General features: G+C 46.1%; 1 protein-coding gene across 1 annotated transcript in view; it reads right to left on the bottom strand.

The window, feature by feature from the left end:
• The window catches only part of LOC126101179 (putative fatty acyl-CoA reductase CG5065), a 325,985-nt gene that overhangs the window by 104,848 nt on the left and 195,141 nt on the right, over positions 1 to 25,996 (bottom strand). Inside the window, exons 4-5 of the mRNA XM_049911877.1 lie at positions 22,798 to 23,037; positions 14,368 to 14,507 (exon numbers count right to left, since the gene is read on the bottom strand). Coding sequence (XP_049767834.1) covers positions 14,368 to 14,507; positions 22,798 to 23,037 — 380 coding nt within the window. The remainder of the gene's footprint in view (positions 1 to 14,367; positions 14,508 to 22,797; positions 23,038 to 25,996) is intronic.

Below are 25,996 nucleotides of genomic sequence, written 5' to 3'. Positions count from 1 at the left end.
TGCGCTCGACTTGCTACGATAGTTTCTGGCACGGTGTCGCGGACGGGAAACATTAGCTGGCACACATCAAGAACCCGTTTCGCCTGGTGACCGTGTCAAGAAGAAGGCGTGCCAACATCCAGCTTCTGCAACAGCGACGGCCGACAATGAATGATTGTCGCCACCTCCTCCATCGGCGACTTCAAACCTTCAGTCAACCAACTGAAAGCACGGAAAGTTTTAGAACTGTGTGGCAGACCTCAGCTTTTCAAACTGTTCAATTTGCATCACTAAAATACAGTAGCTTAACATGAACCTTTGTTGCTCATTGTCCCCATTGCATTACCAAGCAGGGTCCCTTCCTTTTTCGAAATGAACCCGAGTGTCGTTGAAATTGAAACGCCAGGATTAAAGTAATATCAGTCCATGTCACTGCTTTAATTTCAAAGTTCAGTTAAAGTATTCATAGCTGGCTACAATAACCAAACAGAACTATATTTAGATTACACAAGCACAAACTAAGAGTGCGAGTTTTGTTACCATATTTTAGCTTACCTGTGACTGCAGCTCAGCTTGGTACGTGCTAAATTTTGCTATTGTTAATTGTTCAAAATCATTTAATTCAAGTTTAAAATTAAATCTCTTATTTCTAAATTGCGTAGATGCAAGTTGCATTTGAGATGATTGTTGAGGTAGCCCAAGACTAACCTTATTTTATTTTTTTTCGAAGTGCTTCAGAAAAAAGTTCACTATTAATTTCAGTCACTAAATTAACTTTCAATTTTCCGGTTTTATTAATTCTTTAGCTAAATTAAGTCAGAGTGTAGCGAAATTTATTACTTCTGACAAACATTCAGTTTTCACACAACACGTGTCAACCTCCAGTTGCCAATGCTTTTAGTGCTAATTATATGTGCATCAACCTTTCTTTTTCAGTTATTATAGTAGTTGTCCATAGGACTGGCGACCATAATTTTCCCCAAATCTCAAATATCCAATTAACGCCAGTTAATTGTTAATGTAATGACCGCACATTTACTGTCTTTATTAACTTTACCCCTTTTCAGAATTAATTTCCACCAATTTCATTTGCATTTTTCCTTTCATTTAGATGTAACTCTTCCTCCCTCTTTACTGACAGATTAACTTCGGTGAGGATTGCTTTTCCCAAATTTCCATTAGGTACACGCGGTTTAATTTTTCACTGTCATTAAGGTCGATAAGTGAGGGGGAGGTTACACCATTAACAGGGAAAACGCTTGTGGACAAATGAAAGCTTGTGCTAAAAGCGAGTTCCGGTGCTGAGGAGGTGGCGTAGAGAAACGAGCGGGAGGGAAGCGTGGGTTATTGCAGATAAACAGGACGTGGCACGTACCGGATGATTATAATTAAAGCACAATTACCCACAGAGGTCCAGCGTGGTCTGTGATTATCGTATGGCAGCGAATCTTGGTTGATATTCTAATGCCTTAACGGCGAACTGATTTACGCTGGAAAAAAATTAGTTCCCATCTTGGCCAACAAGCGCAAATCTGGTGCTGTGAATGCAGGAAACATACACTACCGGCCATTAACATTGCTACACCACGAAGATGACGTGCTACAGAAGCGAAATTTAACCGACAGGAAGAAGATGCTGTGATATGCAAATGATTAGCTTTCCAGAGCATTCACACGAGGTTGGCGCCGGTGGCGACACCTACAACGTGCTGACATGAGGAAAGTTTCCAACCGATTTCTCATACACAAACAGCAGTTGACCGGCCTTGCCAGGTGAAACGTTGTTGTGATGCCTCGTGTAAGGAGGAGAAATGCGTACAATCACGTTTCCGACATTGATAAAGGTCGGATTGTAGCTTATCGCGAGTGCGGTTTATCGTATCGCGACATTGCTGCTCGCGTTGGTCGAGATAGAATGACTGTTAGCAGAACATGGAATAGCTGGTTTCACGAGGGTAATACGGAACGCCGTGCTGGATCCCAACCGCCTCGTATCACTAGCAGTCGACATGACAGGCATCTTATCTGCATGACTGTAATGGATCGTGCAGCCACGTGTCAATCCCTGAGTCAACAGATAGGGAAGTTTGCAATACAACAACCATCTGCACGAACAGTTCGACGACGTTTGCAGCAGCATGGACTATCAGCTCGGAGACGATGGCTGCGGTTACCCTTGACGCTGCATCACAGACAGGAGCGGCTGCGATGGTGTACTCAACGACGAACCTGGGTGCACGAATGGCAAAACGTCATTTTTTCCGATGAATCCAGGTTCTGTTTACAGCATCGTGATGGTCGCATCCGTGTTTGGCGACATCGCGGTGAACGCACATTGGAAGCGTGTATTCGTCATCGCCATACTGGTGTATCACCCGGTGTGATGGTATGGGGTGCCATTGGTTACACGTCTCGGCCACCTCTTGTTCACATTGACGGCACTTTGAACAGTGGACGTTACATTTCAGATGTGTTACGACCCGTGGCTCTACCCTTAATTCGATCCCCGCGAAACCTTACATTTCAGCAGGATAATGCACGACCGCCTGTTGCAGGCCCTGTACGGTTCTTTCTGGATACAGGAAATGTTCGACTGCTGCCCTTTCCAGCGCATTCTCCAGATCTCTCACCAATTGGAAACGTCTGGTCAATGGTGGCCGAGCAACTGGCTCGTCACAATACGCCAGTCACTACTCTTGATGAACTGTGGTATCGTGTTGAAGCTCCATGGGCAGTTGTACCTGTACACACCATCCAAGCTCTGTTTGACTCAATGCCCATGCGTATCAAGGCCTTTATTACAGCCAGAGGTGGTTGTTCTGGGTACTGATTTCTCAGGATCTACGCACCCAAATTGCGTGAAAATGTAATTACATGTGAGTTCTAGTATAATATATTTGTCCAATGAATACCCGTTTATCATCTGCATTTCTTCTTGGTGTAGCAATTTTAACGGCCTGTAGTGAAAATGGAAATCTTTCCGTGTGTAATGGGTTAGCAATGGGGCGTGGGCACTAAAGGTTAAACATGTGAGAAGGGCATAATGTTGATTTTATTATTAACCGCCACTTAACACAATTTGTCCATTTGGAGGCGTCGATGAGATGCTGTACAGAGGCAGATTTGCACCTGGTGCCTAAAATTTGAACAATTTCTTCTTAGTGTGAATCAGTCTTGCATTAACCCACTTGCATATCTACCAAGTTCCGCTGCCATACGATAATTACACACTAGACTTCCGTCGGTAGCTGCGCTTTTGTTCTAACCTTCTGATATAACATGGAACAAGAGTTAGGCTGGCAATTGCAAACATCAGCAGAAAATGAGCTGGCAAATCAGAGACGTAACCGTGGGTTGTTTCATTGCGTTGTAAATGACCGACGCCTATGCAGGTGATTCCTGCCAGCTGTGTCAACAAAGCATCAAATATTACCAGATGGAGAAGTATACTACTGGCCATTAAAACTGCTACACCACAAAGATGACGTGCTACAGATGCGAAATTTAACCGACAGAAAGAAGATGCTGTGATATGCAAATGATTAGCTTTTCAGAGCATTCACACAAGAATGGCGCCGGTGGCGACACCTGCAACGTGCTGACATGAGGGAAGTTTCCAACCGATTCTCAGGATGTATGCTACCAAATTGCGTGAAAATGTGATCACATGTCAGTTCTAGTATAATACACTCCTGGAAATTGAAATAAGAACACCGTGAATTCATTGTCCCAGGAAGGGGAAACTTTATTGACACATTCCTGGGGTCAGATACATAACATGATCACACTGACAGAACCACAGGCACATAGACACAGGCAACAGAGCATGCACAATGTCGGCACTAGTACAGTGTATATCCACCTTTCGCAGCAATGCAGGCTGCTATTCTCCCATGGAGACGATCGTAGAGATGCTGGATGTAGTCCTGTGGAACGGCTTGCCATGCCATTTCCACCTGGCGCCTCAGTTGGACCAGCGTTCGTGCTGGACGTGCAGACCGCGTGAGACGACGCTTCATCCAGTCCCAAACATGCTCAATGGGGGACAGATACGGAGATCTTGCTGGCCAGGGTAGTTGACTTACACCTTCTAGAGCACGTTGGGTGGCACGGGATACATGCGGACGTGCATTGTCCTGTTGGAACAGCAAGTTCCCTTGCCGGTCTAGGAATGGTAGAACGATGGGTTCGATGACGGTTTGGATGTACCGTGCACTATTCAGTGTCCCCTCGACGATCACCAGTGGTGTACGGCCAGTGTAGGAGATCGCTCCCCACACCATGATGCCGGGTGTTGGCCCTGTTTGCCTCTGTCGTATGCAGTCCTGATTGTGGCGCTCACCTGCACAGCGCCAAACACGCATACGACCATCATTGGCACCAAGGCAGAAGCGACTCTCATCGCTGAAGACGACACGTCTCCATTCGTCCCTCCATTCACGCCTGTCGCGACACCACTGGAGGCGGGCTGCACGATGTTGGGGCGTGAGCGGAAGACGGCCTAACGGTGTGCGGGACCGTAGCCCAGCTTCATGGAGACGGTTGCGAATGGTCCTCGCCGATACCCCAGGAGCAACAGTGTCCCTAATTTGCTGGCAAGTGGCGGTGCGGTCCCCTACGGCACTGCGTAGGATCCTACGGTCTTGGCGTGCATCCGTGCGTCGCTGCGGTCCGGTCCCAGGTCGACGGGCACGTGCACCTTCCGCCGACCACTGGCGACAACATCGATGTACTGTGGAGACCTCAGGCCCCACGTGTTGAGCAATTCGGCGGTACGTCCACCCGGCCTCCCGCATGCCCACTATACGCCCTCGCTCAAAGTCCGTCAACTGCACATACGGTTCACGTCCACGCTGTCGCGGCATGCTACCAGTGTTAAAGACTGCGATGGAGCTCCGTATGCCACGGCAAACTGGCTGACACTGACGGCGGCGGTGCACAAATGCTGCGCAGCTAGCGCCATTCGACGGCCAACACCGCGGTTCCTGGTGTGTCCGCTGTGCCGTGCGTGTGATCATTGCTTGTACAGCCCTCTCGCAGTGTCCGGAGCAAGTATGGTGGGTCTGACACACCGGTGTCAATGTGTTCTTTTTTCCATTTCCAGGAGTGTATATTTGTCCAATGAATACTCTTTTATCATCTGCATTTCTTCTTGGTGTAGCAATTTAAATGATCGGAAGTGTTAGTGGCTGCTCAGCTGCAAACTGCACTAACCATCGCAAAAATGGTTTTCGGACTTTTAGATTTCCATGTGATCGTGAACGGAAAAAAAGATGGGACACAAATTGCCACAGAGACAACTGGTTACCACTAGCCGGCACTCCACTGTGCACTGTAAGTATATGTCAATAAAGGTAGTTACAAAAATGAAACCAGTTGTATGAGTCAAGCAGTTTATCTTAAAATTTTTTGAGTTCTGAGATATTTCCGCAATTGGCAAAATGGAGAGGATTTTTTAGGCCTATTATGATTGTTTATTGATACACAAATTGAACAATACTTAAGCCGACTTTTTATATAGGTACGGTAGGTTCAAAAATGGTTCAAATGGCTCTAACTTAACATCTAAGGTCATCAGTCCCCTACAACTTAGAACTACTTAAACCTAACTAACCTAAGGACTTCACACACATCCATGCCCGAGGCAGGATTCGAACCTGCGACCGTAGCAGCAGCGCAGTTCCGGACTGAAGCGCCTAGAATTGCTCGGCCACAAAGGCCGGTAGGTACGGTTGGACTGGTGATAATTAAGATATTTCTATAGTGGCTAAATGGTTCAAATGGCTCTGACCACTATGGGACTTAACTGCTGAGGTCATCAGTCCCCTAGAACTTAGAACTACTGAAACCTAACTAACCTAAGGACATCACACATATCTATGCCCGAGGGAGGATTCGAACCTGCGACCGTAGCGGTCGCGCGGTTCCCGACTGTAGCGCTTAGTACCGCTCGGCCAATGCGGCCGGGCATGGGCATGTATGTGTGTGATGTCCTTAGGTTAGTTAGGTTTAAGTACGAGGGCAGTTCAATAAGTAATGCAACACATTTTTTTCTGAAACAGGGGTTGTTTTATTCAGCATTGAAATACACCAGGTTATTCCCCAATCTTTTAGCTACACAACACTATTTTTCAACGTAATCTCCATTCAATGCTACAGCCTTACGCCACCTTGAAATGAGGGCCTGTATGCCTCCACGCTACCATTCCACTGGTCGATGTCGGAGCCAACGTCGTACTGCATCAATAACTTCTTCATCATCCGCGTAGTGCCTCCCCCCTTCATTGGGCCAAACATATGGAAATCCGACGGTGCGAGATCGGGGCTGTAGGGTGCATGAGGAAGAACAGTCCACTGAAGTATTGTGAGCTCCTCTCGGGTGCGAAGACTTGTGTGAGGTCTTGCGTTGTCATGAAGAAGGAGAAGTTTGTTCAGATTTTTGTGCCTACGAACACGCTGAAGTCGTTTCTTCAATTTCTGAAGAGTAGCACAATACACTTCAGAGTAGATCGTTTGACCATGGGGAAGGACATCGAACAGAATAACCCCTTCAGCGTCCCAGAAGACTGTAACCATGACTTTACCGGCTGAGGGTATGGCTTTAAACTTTTTCTTGGTAGGGGAGTTCGTGTGGCGCCACTCCATTGATTGCCGTTTTGTTTCAGGTTCGAAGTGATGAACCCATGTTTCATCGCCTGTAACAATCTTTGACAAGAAATTGTCACCCTCAGCCACATGACGAGCAAGCAATTCCGCACAGATGGTTCTCCTTTGCTCTTTATGGTGTTCGGTTAGACAACGAGGGACCCAGCGGGAACAAACCTTTGAATATCCCAAATGGTGAACAATTGTGACAGCACTACCAACAGAGGCGTCAAGTTGAGCACTGAGTTGTTTGATGGTGATCCGTCGATCATCTCGAACGAGTGTGTTCGCACGCTCCGCCATTGCAGGAGTCACAGCTGTGCACGGCCGGCCCGCACGCGGGAGATCAGACAGTCTTGCTTGACCTTGTGGCGATGATGACACACGCTTTGCCCAACGACTCACCGTGCTTTTGTCCACTGCCAGATCACCGTAGACATTCTGCAAGCGCCTATGAATATCTGAGATGCCCTGGTTTTCCGCCAAAAGAAACTCGATCACTGCCCATTGTTTGCAACGCACATCCGTTACAGACGCCATTTTAACAGCTCCGTACAGCGCTGCCACCTGTCGGAAGTCAATGAAACTATACGAGACGAAGCGGGAATGTTTGAAAATATTCCACAAGAAATTTCCGGTTTTTTCAACCAAAATTGGCCGAGAAAAAAAATGTGTTGCATTACTTATTGAACTGCCCTCGTAGTTCTAAGTTCTAGGGGAGTGATGACCTCAGCAGTTAAGTCCCATAGTGCTCAGAGCCATTTTTTTGTTAATGCGTAGCACCCACATTTGAAACATTCGTACATTTTTCAATTCATTATACGAACTACCACGCCAGTTCCGAGCCTACATTTCTATAGCCGTATAATACTGCATTCCAACTTCTCTGTTATATGAAAAGGTTGTTCTTAGTATCTCTACACAATTAGTTACTGTTCGATACAATTTGCACATGCAGTATCAAATATTTTATAATAAATACTGTAAAAGGTTGCATGAATCATTTAACCACCCACAAGGTAAATATTGCCGAATCCTCGGAACTGGGGAGAACATGGCGGACGATTCAGTCTATTACACTGAAGCGCCAAGGAAACTGATATAGGCATGCGTATTCAAATACAGACATATGTAAACAGGCAAAATATGACGCTGCGGTCGGCAACGCATATATAAGACAACAAGTGTCTGGCGCAGTTAGATCGGATACTGCTGCTACAATGACAGGTTATCAAGATTTAAGTGAGTTTGAACGTGGTGTTATAGTTGTCGTACGAACGATGGGACACAGCATATCAGAGATAGCGATTAAGTGGGGATTTTTCCCGTACGACCATTTCACGAGTGTGCCGTGAATATCAGGAATCGGGTAAAACATCAAATCACCGACATCGCTGCAGCCGGAAAAAGATCCTGCAAGAACGGGACCAACGACAACTGAAGAGAATCCTTCAGTGTGACAGAATTGCGACCCTACTTGAAATTGCTGCAGATTTCAGTGCTGGGCCCTCAACAGATAGCGTGCGAACCATTCAATGAAACATCATCGATATGGGCTTTCGGAGCCGATGTCCCACTCTTGTACCCTTGATGATTCTGTAGCGGGACTTTGAATTTCGCCGCGCTACACTCGTTCCCTCAGAGAAAAATTATACCGTCGCACCGGTATGAGCGCTCGACGGCGGAGAAAATACTAAAATTGTAACTCTTTTTTACTATCCGTTTCTTTTTGTGTCTCTCGACAGCGGAAGCTTAATGCAGACGTAAAAAAAACTTATTAGCTGGTCTTGATATGATTTTAATGTGTAGACATACTGTGGAAGTTGTTATGAAATTTGGAGGATGGAAGTAGCAAAGTAAATTAAATTGAATTTAATATCAAGACGGTTTTGTATACATTCCTGGACAATGAAACTTACTGCAAGATTTCGGAGCAGACTTTTCACGCAGAAATAAAGTAGGAGATTTTTGAAGACCTGGACGCCGCACGAAGACATGTTAAGATGGCAAAGGATGAATTATCTACGCCATTCTCCCTTGTCAGTTACATTTTGTTATTCTCTGTTCTTTTTCGAATAATTTTTGTAGTGGAAATTGGTTTAACTTTGGCTCAAAAACGCCACAAGGACCACCCCAACAATAGCTTTTCCGAATCACGAAGTCCGGTAGCTTTTCTGTAATACGAAGTCCGATTTGCTTTTCATTCTTTCCCTTTTTCACGGTCATTTACGATTTTAAAAAACCCCTTTTTACTCACGATTTCTTCCCAGATTTTAAACCTTTTCTTTTCTTTTTTTCTCATTTTCTTTTTTATTAACCACTGCAATTGCACGACACAAAGCTTTATGCCTAGCCTCGGCCCCTCAACACCGATTTTGGACTGTTGCTGACTGGAAACATTTTGCGTAGTTGGTCGAGTCTCTTCAAATTGTATAGAACGGATGGACGTTTACGGGAATGGGGACAACCTCGTGAATCCATGGACCCTGCATGTCAGCAGGGAACTCTTCAAGCTGGTGGACGCTCTGTTGATGGTGTGGGGCGTGTGCAGTTGGAGTGATATGGGATACCTGATAGTCTAGATGCGACTCTGACAGATGACACGTACATAAGCATCCTGTCTGACCGCCTGCGTCCATTCATGTCCATTGCGCACTCCGACGGACTTGGACGATTCCAGCAGGACAATGCTACATCCTGTAGGTCGAGAATTTCTAAAGAGTGGCTCTTCTGCGTTTAAACATGTAAGTAGGCTGTTTAGATTTTTATATTGGTAATGCCACGTAGCGCTCTGTATGAAAATCACTGGCTGTGCTGTGTGCAGTATGTGGCTAGTTTGCATTGTTGTCTGCCATTGCAGTGTTGGGCAGCGGCAGCTGGATGTGAACAGCGCGTAGCGTTGCGCAGTTGGAGGTGAGCCGCCAGCAGTGGTGGATGTGAGGAGACAGATGGCGGAGTTTTGTAATTTGTCATGAACTGATATATATATATTATGACTATTAAGGTAAATACATTGTTTGTTCTCTATTAAAATCTTTCATTTGCTAACTATCCCTATCAGTAGTTAGTGCCTTCAGTAGTTTGAATCTTTTATTTAGCTGGCAGTAGTGGCGCTTGCTGTATTGCAGTAGTTCGAGTAACCAAGATTTTTGTGAGGTAAGCGATTTGTGAAACGTATAGTTTAATGTTACTCAGGGCCATTCTTTAGCAGGGATCTTTGTTAGTCAGATTGCGTTGCGCTAAAAATATTGTGTGTCAGTTTAAGCACAGTCGTGTATAAATTGTTCTAAGGGGACGTTTCAAACACTTCGCTGGCCACCATGCTCGCCAGACATGAACATTATTGAGCATAACTGGGGTGTCTTGTAACGTCCTGTTCAGAAGAGCTCTCCACCCCCTCGTACTCGTACGGATTTACGGACTGCAGGAATCGTGGTGTCAGTTCCCTCCAGCACTACTTCAGACGTTAGTAGAGCCGACGCCATGTCGTTTTGTGGCACTTCTGAGTGCAGGTGTAGCAGTTTCTTTGGATCTTCAGTGCATATAGGAGCTCCACTTCAGTGCGCAAACTCCCCTCAGCTCGCTCCGCTACGTCTCGCGCCGTGCCGTACTGTCCATTCCTCTCTCCCTCCCCCACCCCCCCATACCCTCACAGACAGACACACCGCCCCGCCTCCTTTTCACTACAAGTACGCTCTCTAGCTGATGACACAGTACGTGCACCAGAATCTTTGCCTCAAAGACGTGCTACGATTTATCGACGGGTGTTGGCATGACTCAAACTTCACTATACAGGGTGGACCATTGATAGTGACCGGGTCAAATATCTCACGAAATTAGCATAAAACGAGAAAACTACAAAGAACGAAACTCGTCTAGCTTGAAGGGCGAAACCAGATGGCGCTATGGTTGGCCCGCTAGATGGGGCTTCCATAGGTCAAACGGATATCAGCTGCGTTTTTTTAAATAGGAACCCCCATTTTTATTACATATTCGCGTAGCACGTAAAGAAACATGAATTGAAACGTCCCCTTAGAACAATTATATATGAGACTATGCTTAAACTGACACACAATATTTTTAGCGCAACGCAATCTGACTATCAAAGATCCCTGCAAAAGAATGGCCCTGAGTAACTTTAACCTATACCTTTCACAAATCACTTACCTCACAAAAATCTTCGTTACTCGAACTACTGCAATACAGCGACCGCCACTATTGCCAGCTAAATAAAAGATTCAAACTACGGAAGTCACTAACTACTGATAGGGATAGTTAGCAAATGAAAGATTTTAATAGAGAACAAACACTGTATTTACCTTAATAATCATAATATATATAGCAGTTCAATTTCAAATTACAAAACTTCCGCCATCTCTCTCCCCACATCCACCACTGCTGGCGGCTCACCTCCAACTGCGCAACGCTACGCGCTGTTCACATCCAGCTGCCGCTGCCCAACACTACAATGGCAGACAACAATGCAAACTAGCCACAGACTGCACACAGCACAGCCAGTGATTTTCATACAGAGCGCTACGTGGCATTACCAATATAAAAATCTAAACAGCCTACTTACATAGCCCCAATGCTCCCCACAAAAAATTTTACAAATTTTTTTGGCCAGTGGCCAATAATGATTTGATAAAATTTTTCATAATTACAATAACAAAGATATCAAATGCACACACTTATTTATACAATGTTGGTCAAAAGCTAAAATTTTCTCACAGTCCATAAAGACAGTCCAGATTGTTCATCATAATAGTAATTACAGTTTTTTTTTCACAAAGTCTCATTAGTAAAAGAAATTGCACACAGAAGTAGTGGATTTCCATGCAGTCTTGAAGAAGTAGTGTTGTCCTTCCAACGGAAAGACAGTGCTGACACTTGACATGCTGACAGGTAATGGGCCACAACAGAGCAAACCCACAGCAGAGTCATTCGACATTTTGAAGAAGATTGGTAGGTAGGTCATCACAGAGCAGACCCACTGTAGTCCTGGTAGAGAGTATGGTATTGGTGGGCCACCAGAGGTGCAGACCCACTGCAGTCCTCGTAGAAATAATGGTACTGGTGAGTCAGCAAAGGTGTAGACCCACTGTAGTCCTTGTAGAAATAATGATATTGGTGGGTCGTCAAAGATGCTGACCCACTGTAGTCCTTGTAGAGATGGTCAGCAGCCATCTGCTGCGACTGTGCAGGTGCACAATCATCAGTGAAGGGTCTTGCGGATAATATAGCAAGTCCATAAACCACCACTCGTGCACTCACAAAGTTTTTTTTTTTTTTCTAATTGTCCTTAGAACCAGCAATGCTGTTATCCAGTCCCTTGCTGAATTATTAACACACGTGCAAACACTAACAGTCCCTACTTCTCACAAATTGTCCATATACTATGACCAACAGAAACGTGTGCAGTAAAATGTAACGTACAAGTTACTTAATTTGATGAACTGGTGTCAGTTACAATATTATAACATGAGAATACAATTACAAAGGTACAAAATACATCATTACAAACATAACAATACAGATAACATTTGTAGTAATACAGGCTTTACAAAAGAATAGAAATAAACATATACATCAGTGTTACAGGAATTATGACATAAGTAAATACATAAACGATCAGAATAACTTTTGAAACATCAACTTTACACATGAGCATTAAAACAAAACAGAATAAATAATGTCTCAACATTTTTACAAAGTAAATAACATAGAAAAATTCTACAACATATCTCTCATCAGCTAAACACATAAAGACAGGAAAAACACAAATACACAAGGGTACACAGACATATAGTGGGATGACACAAAAGGAAAGGACAGGGTTTGTTTTACTGCAGTATTTTGCATGGAGATCTTCCTTTGTTTATCATTATTCCCAAAAGTACTATCTAAGCCTGCTTTCTGTATTCTGTTCACATCCTCTTTCAAAAATAGTTTTTCACCACTGTGCACTACTTTTTTGGCCAAACTATTTTCTTATAGCTTCTTAACACATTTCTTCCAAGTCATCATAGTTAGTTTCTTATATAGTCTACCCCTCTTAAGCTAACTTAAATCTACTGAGCTCAGATGCTAAACTAAGGGACGAGGCAATGCAGCAGCACATAACAAATTAACACAAACAGCAATGCAAAAAAAAATATGGAAAATTGCAAAGCAAGCTACAGTAAATCTAAATTACCAAGCAATGCAACATTACAACTAATATGAGCCAATGTGCAACCACGACTTGCAACAAATGATGATGCACAAGTAGGTGTTTTATCTGCTGTCGCGGTTAATCCGCACATCAGTAGCAGACAAACTGCGCGAGAATCGGGAATCTCAAAAACGTCGGTGTTGAGAATAATACATCAACATCGATTGCACCCGCACCATATTTCTATGCACCAGGAATTGCATGGCGACGACTTTGAACGCCGTATACAGTTCTGCCACTGGGCACAATAGAAATTACGGGACGATGACAGATTTTTTGCACTCGTTCTATTTAGCGACGAACCGTTATTCATCAACAGCGGTAACGTAAACCGGCATAATATGTACTAGTGGGCAACGGAAAATTCACGATGGCTGCGACAAGTGGAACATCAACGACCTTGGCGAGTTAATTTATGGTGCGGCATTATGGGAGGAAGGATAATTGGCCCCTATTTTATCGATGGCAGTCTAAATAGTGCAATGTAGCTGATTTCCTACGTAATGTTCTACCGATGTTACTACAAGATGTTTCACTGCATGACAGAATGGCGATGTACTTTCAACATGATGGATGTCTGGCACATAGCTCGCGTGGGGTTGAAGCGCTGTTGAACAACATATTCATGACAGGTGGCTTGGTCGTCGAAGCACCATACCATGGCCTGCACGTTCACCGGATCTGACGTCCCCGGATTTCTTTCTGTGGGGAAAGTCGAAGGATATTTGCTATACTGATCCACCGACAACGCCTGAAAACATGTGTCAGCGCATTGTCAATGCAAACTACCCGCTGTTGAGAGGAATGTCGTTACACGCATTACCAAATGCATTGAGGTTGACGAACATCATTTTGAGCATTTATTGCATTAACGTGGTATTTACAGGTAATCGCGGTGTAACAGCATGCGTTCTCAGAAATGATAAGTTCACAAAGGTACGTGTAACACAATGGAACAACCGAAATGAAATGTTCAAACGTACCTACGTTCTGTATTTTAATTTAAAAAACCTACCTGTTACCAAACGTTCGTCTAAAATTGTGAGCCATATGTTTGTGACTATTACAGCGCCATCTATCACAAAGCGATATAAGGGGTCCAACTAAAACATTCATATTTTTTACGTAATACACGAATATGTAATAAAAATGGGGGGTTCGTATTTTTAAAAAAACGCAGCTGATATCCGTTTGACCTATGGCAGCGCCATCTAGCAGGCCAACCATAGTGCCATCTGGTTTCCCCCTTCAAGCTAAACAAGTTTGGTTCTTTGTAGTTTTTTCGTTGGACGCTTATTTTGTGAGATATTTGGTCTGGTCACGATCAATGGACCACCCTGTAGATTGTTGTCTGTCAAAGACAAAACTTATCTATTGATTAGTAAAATAACTAATTCGACTTGAACAGTGTTGTTTAAAAAGGGAAATGTTGAAGGCTTAGCGTATTTGTGCGACGATTAGGACTTGGCTCACAAAACCGGGAAGCTTGTGTTACTGCAGCAGTGCAATGATGCGCGGTGTGGGCCTACCTCTGAAGGTCGCCTGTGTCCTCTGTGAGGCTGTCGCAGAGCTGCAGGAGTGCAGCGGCCGTCATGGGCGGCTCCAACACGCACTCACGCACCTGACGTCGCACGCACTGCGCGTACGCCGTCGACGTGTGCACCACCGCCTGCGATCAGGAAAAATACTTGCATAAGTGGCTGCGCTCAGGTTCTGAGACCGTTCGCAGGACAGCTTAAATGGTTATTAATTGTCAATAACGAGGAAAAAGGTAAAGGAATTGGGGGTTAAATTCTCGAGACGTTTTTTCGTGAAAGAGTCTTTCAGTTCGATGCTATTGACAAAAACTTGTCAGGTTCGGAGGCATTAAGTTGTCAGGCCGGCTACGGATAAATACACACATCAAGAAAAGTTTTGCATCATCCCCGGTCCCAGAACTCCTGAAGATAGACGTTGACTGTGGATATTGAATCACAGACACAGTCCCTTTGACTCTTCAGAGATGTTACTAAACCCACCCAAAGATGCAAACAACCATGCGTCAGCAGCGCCTTTTAGACGGAGGGGTCCGACAGCCGATCAGTTCCAGTCTTTCCACCAGGAAGGAGGTACACAGCTTGTGTTGTCTGTAGTTCAACCATGCGGTTCGATCGCGCCCGCATTGTTACTTTGTGCTAGGAAGGGCTCTCAAGAAGGGAAGTGTCCAGGCGTCTCGAAGGGAGCCAGAGCGATGTTGTTCTGACACGGAGAAGATACACAGAGACAGGAACTGTCGATGACATGCCTTGCTCAGGCCGCACAAGGGCTACTACTGCAGTGGATGACCGCTACCTACGGATTATGGCTGGGAGGAACCCTGACAGCAACGCCACCATCTTGAATAATGCTTTTCGTGCAGCCACAGGACGTCGAGTTACGACTCCAAAAACTATGCGCAATAGGCTGCATAATGCGCAACTTCACTCCCGACGTCCACAGGGAGGTCCATCTATGCAACCACGACACCGTGCAACACAGTACAGATGGGCCGAACAACATGCCGAATGGGCCTCTCAGGATTGGCATCACGTTCTCTTCACTGATGAGTGTCGCATATGCCTTCAACCAGGGAACCCGGTCAGGCTCAACGCCTTAGACACACTGTCCAGGACGGCCGGAGTGGCCGAGTGGTTCTAGGAGCCACAGTCTGGAGCCGCACGTCCGCTACTGCCGCAGGTTCGAATCCTGCCTCGGGTATGGATGTGTGTGACGTCCTTAGCTTAGTTAGGTTTAAGTAGTTCTAAGTTCTAGGGGACTGATGACCTCAGAAGTTAAGTCCCATAGTGCTCAGAGCCATTTGAGCATTGTCCAGCGAGTGCAGCAAGGTGGAGGTTCCCTGTGTTTTGGGGTTGAATTATGTTGGGTCAACGTACGCCGCTGGTGGGGCAACGGCTATACGATACGTGAACGCCATCCTCCGACCTATAGTGCAACCATATCGGCAGCATATTGGCGAGGCATTCGTCTTCATGGACGACAATTCGCGTGTACATCTTGTGAATGACTGCCTTCAGGATAATGACATAGCTCGACGAGAGTGGCCAGTAGTTCTCCAGGCATGAACCCTATCGAACATGCCTGGGACAGATTGAAAAGGGCTGTTTATGGACGACGTGACCCACCAACAACTCTGAGGGACCTACGCCGAGTCGCCGTTGAGGAGTGGAACAGTCTGGACCAACAGAGCCTTGATGAACTTGTCGATAGTATGCCACGGCGAATACAGGCATGCATCAATGCACGATGGCTTGCTACTGGGTATTAGAGGTACCGGTGTGTACAGCAGTCTGGACCACCACCTCTGAAGGTCTCGCTGTATGGTGGTACAAAATACAATGTGTGGTTTTCATGAGCAATAAACAGGGAGGAAATTATGTTTATGTTGATCTCTATTTTATGTACTAGTTCCGGAACTCTCGGTACGGAGGTGATGCAAAACTGTTTTTGATGAGTGTACTTTGAGAGCACAGATGTGTGGTAGCGTGCCTCCAGAAGGAAGGAAGGGAGAAAATAGTGTTTAATGTCCCGTCGACAACAAGGACATTAGAGACGGAGCACATAATCGGATTTGTGAAGGTTGGGGGAGGCAATCGGAGGAACCATCTTACAAGGGAACCTCCCCATCGCACCCCCCCCCCCCCCCCTCAGATTTAGTTATAAGTTGGCACAATGGATAGGCCTTGAAAAACTGAACATATATCAATCGAGAAAACAGGAACAAGTTGTGTGGAACTACGAAAAAATAAGCAAAATATACAAACTGAGTAGTCCATGCGCAAGATAAGCACCCGTCGTTAGTGTATGCAGCTGCGGAACGAGAGGTCCTTGGTTCAAGTCTCCCCTCGAGTGAAAAGTTTACTTTCTTTATTGTCGCAAAGCTATGATCTGTCCGTTCGTTCACTGACGTCTCTGTTCACTGTAATAAGTTTAGTGTCTGTGTTTTGCGGCCGCACCGCAAAACCGTGCGATTAGTAGACGGAAGGACGTGCCTCTCCAATGGGAACCGAAAACATTTTATCGCAAGGTCATAGGTCAACCGATTCCTCCACAGGAAAACACGTCTGATATATTATATACGACACTGGCGACGGCATGTGTTTCACATGACAGGAATATGTTGTCGACCCACCCAACCTGTACACTTCGCGAATGGGTGAAAAGATTCTTCTACCTTGCCCGATTTAGGTTTTCTTGTGGATATGATAATCACTCCCAAAAATGATGAAAACATAAGAGTTTGTCATATAATCTGCAAGAAATGATTGGAATAGTTTCACAGTCGCACAGTTTTCCCTGTGCTCTGACAAAACATATGTTTTTAACTTTTTTCAAATTTTTCCGTGTGTAGCCCGTCAAATCCTGCATATGTCCAAGCAAATCTGATCATGTCTTGGAATTTTGGAGAGCGAAGTTGATTATGTATGAGTGTCTGAACTTTGATAATTGACACACGATCACGTAAACAATACTGCTCTGTGTACCTGTGCAGCTTCGCAAAATCATAGGATCTTTTCACAGAGTATTTTACTTGCCGAAAACCAAACACATCTAACGGTTGCACAAGAGGTGTACAACCTGGAGGAATGGTAATCACATCTACTCCCACGCTAAAATTGTAGAATGCGTGATCCTTCTGTCCTGTATAGCTGTCAAGGAGTAAGGCAAAATCTTTGACCGTGTAAGGAGCAATTACACGTCCTTTCGTCTACTAATCGCACGGTTTTGCGGTGCGGTCGCAAAACACAGACACTAAAGTTATTACAGTGAACAGAGACGTCAATAAACGAACGGACATATCATAACTTTGCGAAAATAAAGAAAGTAAACTTTTCACTCGAGAGAAGACTTGAACCAAGGACCTCTCGTTCCGCAGCTGCACACGCTAACGACGGGTGCTTATCTTGCGCAAGGACTACTCAGTTTGTATATTTTGCTTATTTTTTTCATAGTTCCACACAATTTCTTCCTGTTTTCTCGATTGATCTTGTTCAGTTTTTCAAGGCCTATCCACTGTGCCAACTTATAACTAAATCTGAGGGGGATGCGATGGGGAGGTTCCCTTGTTAGCATTCGTTTGGAGCGATTTAGGGAAATCGCGGATATGCCACACTGTTCTTATTAAAATGCCACCTTTTGCAGCGCAGACCTCTGCGAGACGTACACGAAGAGATGCAATGAGGTTCTGGAACGTATTGACAGGGATGTGGAGCCATGCGGACTGCACTGCCGTGATCAGCTTCTCGATTCATGATCCGTGGCGTGAACAGCCCTGTCAAGGTGGTCCTACAGATTATCGACTGGGTTAAAATCTGAGGAGTATGGTGGCTAAGTGAGTACGATAAACTCATCCTAGCACTCTTCGAACCACGCAATACACTGCGAGTTGTGTGATGCATTCCGTTGTTCGGCTGCACGGTGCCATCATGCCGAAGAAAAACAAAGTGCATGTATGGGTAGACATGATCCTCAAGTATGATATACTGTGCCTTTAAGAATTGACCGGACCATAACGCTCCCTCCTCCGACTTGGACGCTTCCGACAACTGCTGCAGAGTGTTTGCTTTCAGCTGTTTCTCAGTGTATACGCCAACGACCATCTGTCCGATGGAGAATAAAACGCGATTTATCTGAAAAGACCACCTGTCACCACTCAGTGGATGTCCAGCTCCGGTAGTGGCGTCCATATTCCAGCCTTCGTCGTCGATGACCAGCAGTCATCACGGGTGCATCAAACAGGGGCCTACTCTGGAGGCCCATATGCAGCAACGTTAGCTGAACGGACGTTTAGGAGACTCTGTTGGTAGCCTCTTGGTCCATCTGGGAGGTCAGTTGTCAAAATTTGCAAGTCTGTTCGCGAGTACGCTTCTCTGCAGCCGTTATTAACCCGTGTTATCTACACTACTGGCCATTAAAATTCCAACACCAAGAAGAGATGCAGATGATAAACGGGTATTCATTGGACAAATATATTATACTAGAACTGACACGTGCTTACATTTTCACGCAATTTAGTAGCATAGATCCTCAGAAATCAGTACACAGAACAACCACCTCTGGCCGCAATAACGGCCTTGATACCCCTGGGCATTGAGTCAAACAGAGCTTGGATGGCGTGTACATGTACAGCTGCTCATGCAGCTTCAACACGATACCACAGTTCATCAAGAGTAGTGACTGGCGTATTGTGACGAGCCAGTTGCTCGGCCACCATTGACCAGACGTTTTCAATTGGTGAGAGATCTGGAGAATGTGCTGGCCAGGGCAGCAGTCGAACGTTTTCTGTATCCAGAAAGGCCCGTACAGGACGTGCAGCATGCGATCGTGCAGTATCGTGCTGAAATGTAGGGTTTCGCAGGGATCGAATGAAGGGTAGAGCCACGGGTTGTAAAACATCTGAAATGTGACGTCCACTGTTCAAAGTGCCGTCAACGCGAACAGGCGGGACCGATACGTGTAACCAATGACGCCCCATACCATCACGCCGGCTGATACGGCAGTATGGCGATGACAAATACACGCTTCCAACGTGCGTTCACCGCGATGTCGCCAAACACGGATGCGACCATCATGATGCTGTAAACAGAACCTCGATTCATCTGAAAAATTGACGTTTTAGCCATTCGTGCACCCAGGTTCGTCGTTGAGTACACCATCGCAGGCGCTCCTGTCTGTGATGCAGCGTCAAGGGTAACCGCAGCCATGGTCTCCGAGCTGATAGTCGATGCTGCTGCAAACGTCGTCGAACTGTTCGTGCAGATGGTTGTTGTGTTGCAAACGTCCCCATCTGTTGACTCAGGGATCGAGATGTCGCTGCACGATCCGTTACAGCCATGCGGATAAGATGCATGTCATCTCGACTGCTAGTGATACGAGGCCGTTGGGATCCAGCACGGCGTTCCGTATTACCCCCCTGAACCCACCGATTCCATATTCAGCTAACAGTCATTGGATCTCGACCAACGCGAGCAGTGATGTCGCGATAAGGTAAACCGCATTCGCGATAGGCTACAATCCGACCTTTATTAAAGTCGGAAACGTGATGGTACGAAATTCTCCTCCTTACACGAGACATCACAACAACGTTTCACCAGGCAAGGCCGGTCAACTGCTGTTTGTGTATGAGAAATCGGTTGGAAACTTTCCTCATGACAGCACGTTGTAGGTGTCGCCACCGGCGCCAACCTTGTGTGAATGCTCTGAAAAGCTAATCATTTGCATATTACAGCATCTTCTTCGTGTCGGTTAAATTTCGCATCTGTAGCACGTCATCTTCGTGGTGTAGCAATTTTAATGGCCAGTAGTTTATGACCCATGATCAGGTCCGGGCCTAGGAGGGGACGGAAGGAGGGGGGGGGGGGGGGGAAAGCGGAGTATCTGCCCCAGGCAGCAATTTTAGGGGTAGCCAAATTCATACTACTGAAGAAAGAAATCTTATTTCACAAAGCAACTAGCATAAGATGCACCTTGCTCTATTGATTGTTCATATGATTTTGAGTCGCATCCCTGTTGGTTTTTGGACATTTTTGAGTGTATTCTATGTTGATATCTGAACGAATCATAAGCCGCTTTTTGAATGTGTGCATACACGACGCCTCTACCAGGAGAATCCCTGTCGCATCTAGAAATAAAAAATTTTCCCACAGACAAAAGAGGTACATGAAACGAGATGTATGAAACCAAATTGGTGAATGCCAGTCAGTGTTCGTTTATGTGGTTGATCGGGTCTATGAATGACCAGCATTGTTATAACTATTAGCAAAATCTATAGATTCAGACTACCAGAGTGTAAATAGGCCTGTGACGCGGACCGAGGTCAACGAAGCTCTGTAGTGGAAAAAATAAATCATTTGAAAAGCTGGGACGAGTTTTAATACGGCACCTCCTGGCACCCATCCACTACAGTAGGGTTGCCACAGAGTACAGCGCGATTCGTTACTTCAAAAAACTCGTTTCCATCCATGAAATGTCCGGTGGCGTCGCTCTATAGTGCACTGAAGCGTCGCTTAGCTTTGACTGCAGAATCGTGTGGCCTGTGAGGAGGTGTTAGAGCTTTGTACCCTGTTCTTTTAACTCCCTATGCGTAGAAAGGCATTCTTCTGACTGGACCGATGGTAGGTCTTCGTAAGTCACGAGTTACTCCTTTTGCTCACTTCATGCGAGTGTCTACAACCATCCTCACGAACGCTCGCTATTTCATGTCCGTCAGTACATGAGATCCGCCTGGTCTTTGTTTGTCTGTGGTTGTTCCTTTGTGCCCCCAGTTCACAAGAGCATCACCAACAGGCGACGTATGCATTTTTAGAAGGACTGGAATGTTCTTGATAGATTTGTTACTTGGGTGACTTTCAAAGACTACTCCACATTCAAAGTCACGGAGCTCACAGGACCTATCCATACCGTTGTTACTGCCCCTCTACTGAAAAACAATATGTCCCGCCTCCTTTTACGTCACCACCAGGTCCATCTCTCGTTTCGTCTACTGTTCAAAAATTGCTCTAAGCACTATGGGACTTAACATCTGAGGCCATCAGTACCCTAGACTTAAACCTATCTAACCTAAGGACATCACACACATCCATGCCCGAGGCAGGATTCGAACCTGCGACCGTAGCAGCAGGGCGGTTCCGGACTAAAGCGCCTAGAAGTGCTCGGTCACAGCGGCCAGCGTTTTGTCTAGTGGTCAATCCCACAACACAGGGGTGCCGGGATACTTTTGATTAGGTAGTGTAAGTCATGGATGTGAAGTGGCTTGTGTGTGTGTGTGTGTGTGTGTGTGTGTGTGTGTGTGTGTGTGTGTGTGTGTGAGCGCGTCCAGTATCACACAGTAAATGAAGTTTCCCGATCTGTTGTCGCAAAATGTCCAACGTGTCTACAAAGAGCGGCGTAGCGCTCGTCGCCATGTAACAGTCTGACAATAGGTCCTTACCGACAGATACTAGAAACGAGCACCATACCTCTTCAATTACAGTCGATTTGAAACCCGACAAGAGTGATTACTGTCATTTAATGCAGGTCAATCATACTGAGGATCTACATCTGCATCTACAATTATACTCCGCAAGCCACCCAACGGTGTGTGGCGGACGGGGAAGCAATATATTCGATACCTCATCCAGAAACGCACCCTCTCGAAACGTGGAGAGCAAGCTACACCGCGATGCAGAGCGCCTCTCTTGCAGAGTCTGCCACTTGAGTTTGCTAAACATCTCCGTAACGGTATCACGCTTACCAAATAACTCTGTGACGAAACGCGCCCCTCTTCTTTGGATCTTCTCTATCTCATCTGTCAACCCGACCCGGTACCCATCCCACACTGATGAGCAGTACTCGAGTCTAGTACATCTGAATGCGACCGGCCGTCTCGCGGGAGATCGGACAGATTTGCGCGAACTTGTCGCGATGATGACAGACGCCCAGTCCAAAGACTCACCGTGCTTTTGTTCACTGAGAGGTCTCCGGAGATATTTTGCCTGCCCCTATGAATACCTGCGACGATCTGCTCTCCTGCCAAAAGGACCTTAGCTCTCTGCTTGGAACACACCTTTGTTGCTGACGCCATTTTGAAGGCCACATATAACGCCGCCACCAATCGGAATTTCATTAAACTATAGCGGTTGAAGTGGGAATACTTCACACATTCCCACCACAAATTCTGCATTTTTTTCAACCGAAGTTAGCCGAAAAGAAATGTGTAGCATTGCTTATTGAGAGTCTCTCGTAAAATCGGTATCAGAATAAGGTAACAAAGATTAGCTCACGTTTGGGTGCAGTGTTTTTTGCTACGCTAATCGTGGGAATTGAATGGTCATACAAATCTTTAAAACTGGTATCAAGTTCCATCCACCACGCACTGTACCGTGGCGTGCCGAGGTATTGTGTATGTATAAGTGAGACAGCTGCTTGAGAGTTGGAGCACTCACCTTGAGGTTGGGCATGTCTCGGGCGAGGCGCAGCACCTCCCACGTGCCTCGCACGTTGATGGCCGCAGCCACCTGCAGTTCCTCGTCAAAGCGGACGGTGGCGGCCACGTGGAAGATGACCGAGACTCTGTGGCGCAGCATCTCCGCGTCGTCGGGACTCAAACCCAGGCCCGACTGCGCGATGTCTCCAGCCACGGCCACCAGGCGTCCCCGCTGCTCCTTCCCGAGGTTGCTGAAAACCTGAACACAGAACTACATAGGAGGTACTGTCTTTCAGATGCTAGTCGTACAATCATTCTTTTCTTCTTTTGCTTGTGCCTTTTTCCCGCAATGACGCAGGGTTGGCATGATTAAACGGATTTGGCAAGGTTAATTGTAAGAGGTGGCCGTATGCCCTTCCTGCCGCCAACCCGTACCCCCCGGGATGGAATTAGTGTACCACAACTGTCTGTGTCTAGTGAAATCCATGTAATAGTGCGAATGTGTTCAGATGTCTGCAAGCCGTGTAACAGAGGCGGGACGTGGGGACCAGCCCGGTATTCACCTAGTGGGATGTGGAAAACTGCCTAAAAACCACAACCAGGCTGGCCGGCACACCGGCCTCAGTTGTTAAGCCGCCGGGCGGATTCGAAGCGGGGCCGGCGTGCCTACCCGAGTCCAGGAAGCAGCGCGTTAGCACTCTCGGCTAACCTGGTGGGTTGATCTAGTCGTACAGTGCCCTACAAAAAAAAAACTGAAATATCTAGTAGACATGGCGGCGTATCAGTGTAGCAGTACCATTGTGAATTTCAATTCTCTGTGACACTTAGAATGACCATGGAATAGTGCGAATGTGTTCAGATGTCTGCAAGCCGTGTAACAGAGGCGGGACGTGGGGACCAGCCCAGTACTCACCTAGTGGGATGTGGAAAACCGCCTAAAAACTACAACCAGGCTGGCCGGCACACCGACCTCAGTTGTTAAGAGTGCGTTAGTGTTCTTACCAGGTCTGGTAGGGTATATAAGGGGAGTGAGCAGCATCAAATGCAGACTGACCACTGTGAAGGACATGGAGATGACTTCTACTCTTGTGAGACAGCGTTGTCAGCGCCTGACAGAGTTTGAAAGGGACCTCATCTTGTGTCTCCGTTAGGCTGGTTGGTCGAATCGCGCAGTATCCAGATTTGTGGGATATTCGGACGCGGCACTCACTTGACGTCAGACTGCATTGCGTCGTGAGGGCAATGAGGATCGCCGAATTGTACACTAAGCACGTCGTAGTCCCTCCACATCAGCGCCCACCATCCGAGAACAATAATGGACTCCCTGCAACATTCTGTGTTATACAGGACCGCTGTATCAGGAATTGACGACAATGAAAATTTGTACCGACTGGGAATCGAACCCGGGCTTCCCGCTCTACGCAAGGGTCGCCTTACTCATTTGGCTATCTGTGCACGACTCACGACCAGATCCAAACTTCCGGAAGTCGTCGTTATTGCACCACAACCTGCACTCGTGTACACATTATGCAATTTCCTTACAGGAGAGGATATTTTAATGGATAATCGCTGCTCGGTATCGGCGAATAAATACGATATCGCAGTGCCTGTATCGTTCAGAATGACGATAGAACGATGCAGTATTCCTTCGGACAAACATGCGGAAATGAAAAGTGCTATTGTTGTGCGGCTTTTAGAGAACTGACAGGTAGTCAGTGGCTCATATCATTAGCCAATAGCACAGATTGTAATACTGCTTAGGAAACGTATTTTTTGTGCAAATCTATACTTTTTTAAATGGAATAATGCCTATTGAAATTAACAAACTACAAAGTATGGTAAATTAGAATATCAGCGGTGTTTGTTGTGGGATTTTAGTGTAAATCGTTTACGAGATATTGTACACTACAGGCCATTAAAATAGCTACACCACGAAGATGACGTGCTACAGACGCGCCAACTGTGACAAAGGTCGGATTGTAGCCTATCGCGATTGCGGTTTATCGCATCGCGACACTGCTGCTCGCGTTGGTCGACATCCAGTGACTGTTAGCAGAATATGCAATCGGTAGCTTCAGGGGGGTTATACGGAACGCCGTGCTGGATCCCAACGGCCTCGTATCACTAGCAGTCGAGATGATAGGCATCTTATCCGCATGGCTGTAAAGGATCGTGCAGCCACGTCTCGATCCCTGAGTCAACAGATGGGGACGTTTGCAAGACAACAACCATCTGCACGAACAGTTCGACGGCGTTTGCAGCAGCATGGACTATCAGCTCGGAGACCGTGGCTGCGGTTACCCTTGACGCTGCATCACAGACACATTGTACTCAACGTCGAACCTGGGTGCACGAGTGGCAAAACGTCGTTTTTTCGGATGAATCAAGATTCTGTTTACAGCATCATGAAGGTCGCATCCGTGTTTGGCGACATCGCGGTGAACGCACATTGGAAGCGTGTATTCGTCATCGCCATACTGGCGTATCACCCGGCCGAGCAACTGGCTTATCACAATACGCCAGTCACTACTCTTGATGAACTGTGGTATCGTGATGAAGCTGCATGGGCAGCTGTATCTGTACACGCCATCCAAGCTCTGTTTGACTCAATGCCCAGGCGTATCAAGGCCGTTATTACGGCCAGAGGTGGTTGTTCGGGGTACTGATTTCTCAGGATCTTTGTTGTTGTTGTGGTCTTCAGTCCTGAGACTGGTTTGATGCAGCTCTCCATGCTACTCTATCCTGTGCAAGCTTCTTCATCTCCCAGTACCTACTGCATCCTACATCCTTCTTAATCTGCTTAGTGTATTCATCTCTTGGTCTCCCCCTACGATTTTTACCCTCCACGCTGCCCTCCAATACTAAATTGGTGATCCCTTGATGCCTCAGAACATGTCCTACCAACCGATCCCTTCTTCTGGTCAAGTTGTGCCACAAACTTCTCTTCTCCCCAATCCTATTCAATACTTCCTCATTAGTTACGTGATCTACCCATCTAATCTTCAGCATTCTTCTGTAGCACCACATTTCGAAAGCTTCTATTCTCTTCTTCATCATCATCATCATCATCATCATCATTTAAGACTGATTATGCCTTTCAGCGTTCAGTCTGGAGCATAGGCCCCCTTATACAGTTCCTCCATGATCCCCTATTCAGTGCTAACATTGGTGCCTCTTCTGATGTTAAACCTATTACTTCAAAATCATTCTTAACCGAA

Source organism: Schistocerca cancellata, chromosome 9 (genome assembly GCF_023864275.1).
Source record: "Schistocerca cancellata isolate TAMUIC-IGC-003103 chromosome 9, iqSchCanc2.1, whole genome shotgun sequence".
Lineage (NCBI taxonomy): Eukaryota > Metazoa > Arthropoda > Insecta > Orthoptera > Acrididae > Schistocerca > Schistocerca cancellata.
The sequence above is the reverse complement of the archived record's forward strand: the minus strand, read 5'-3'. Positions and strand labels throughout refer to the sequence as shown.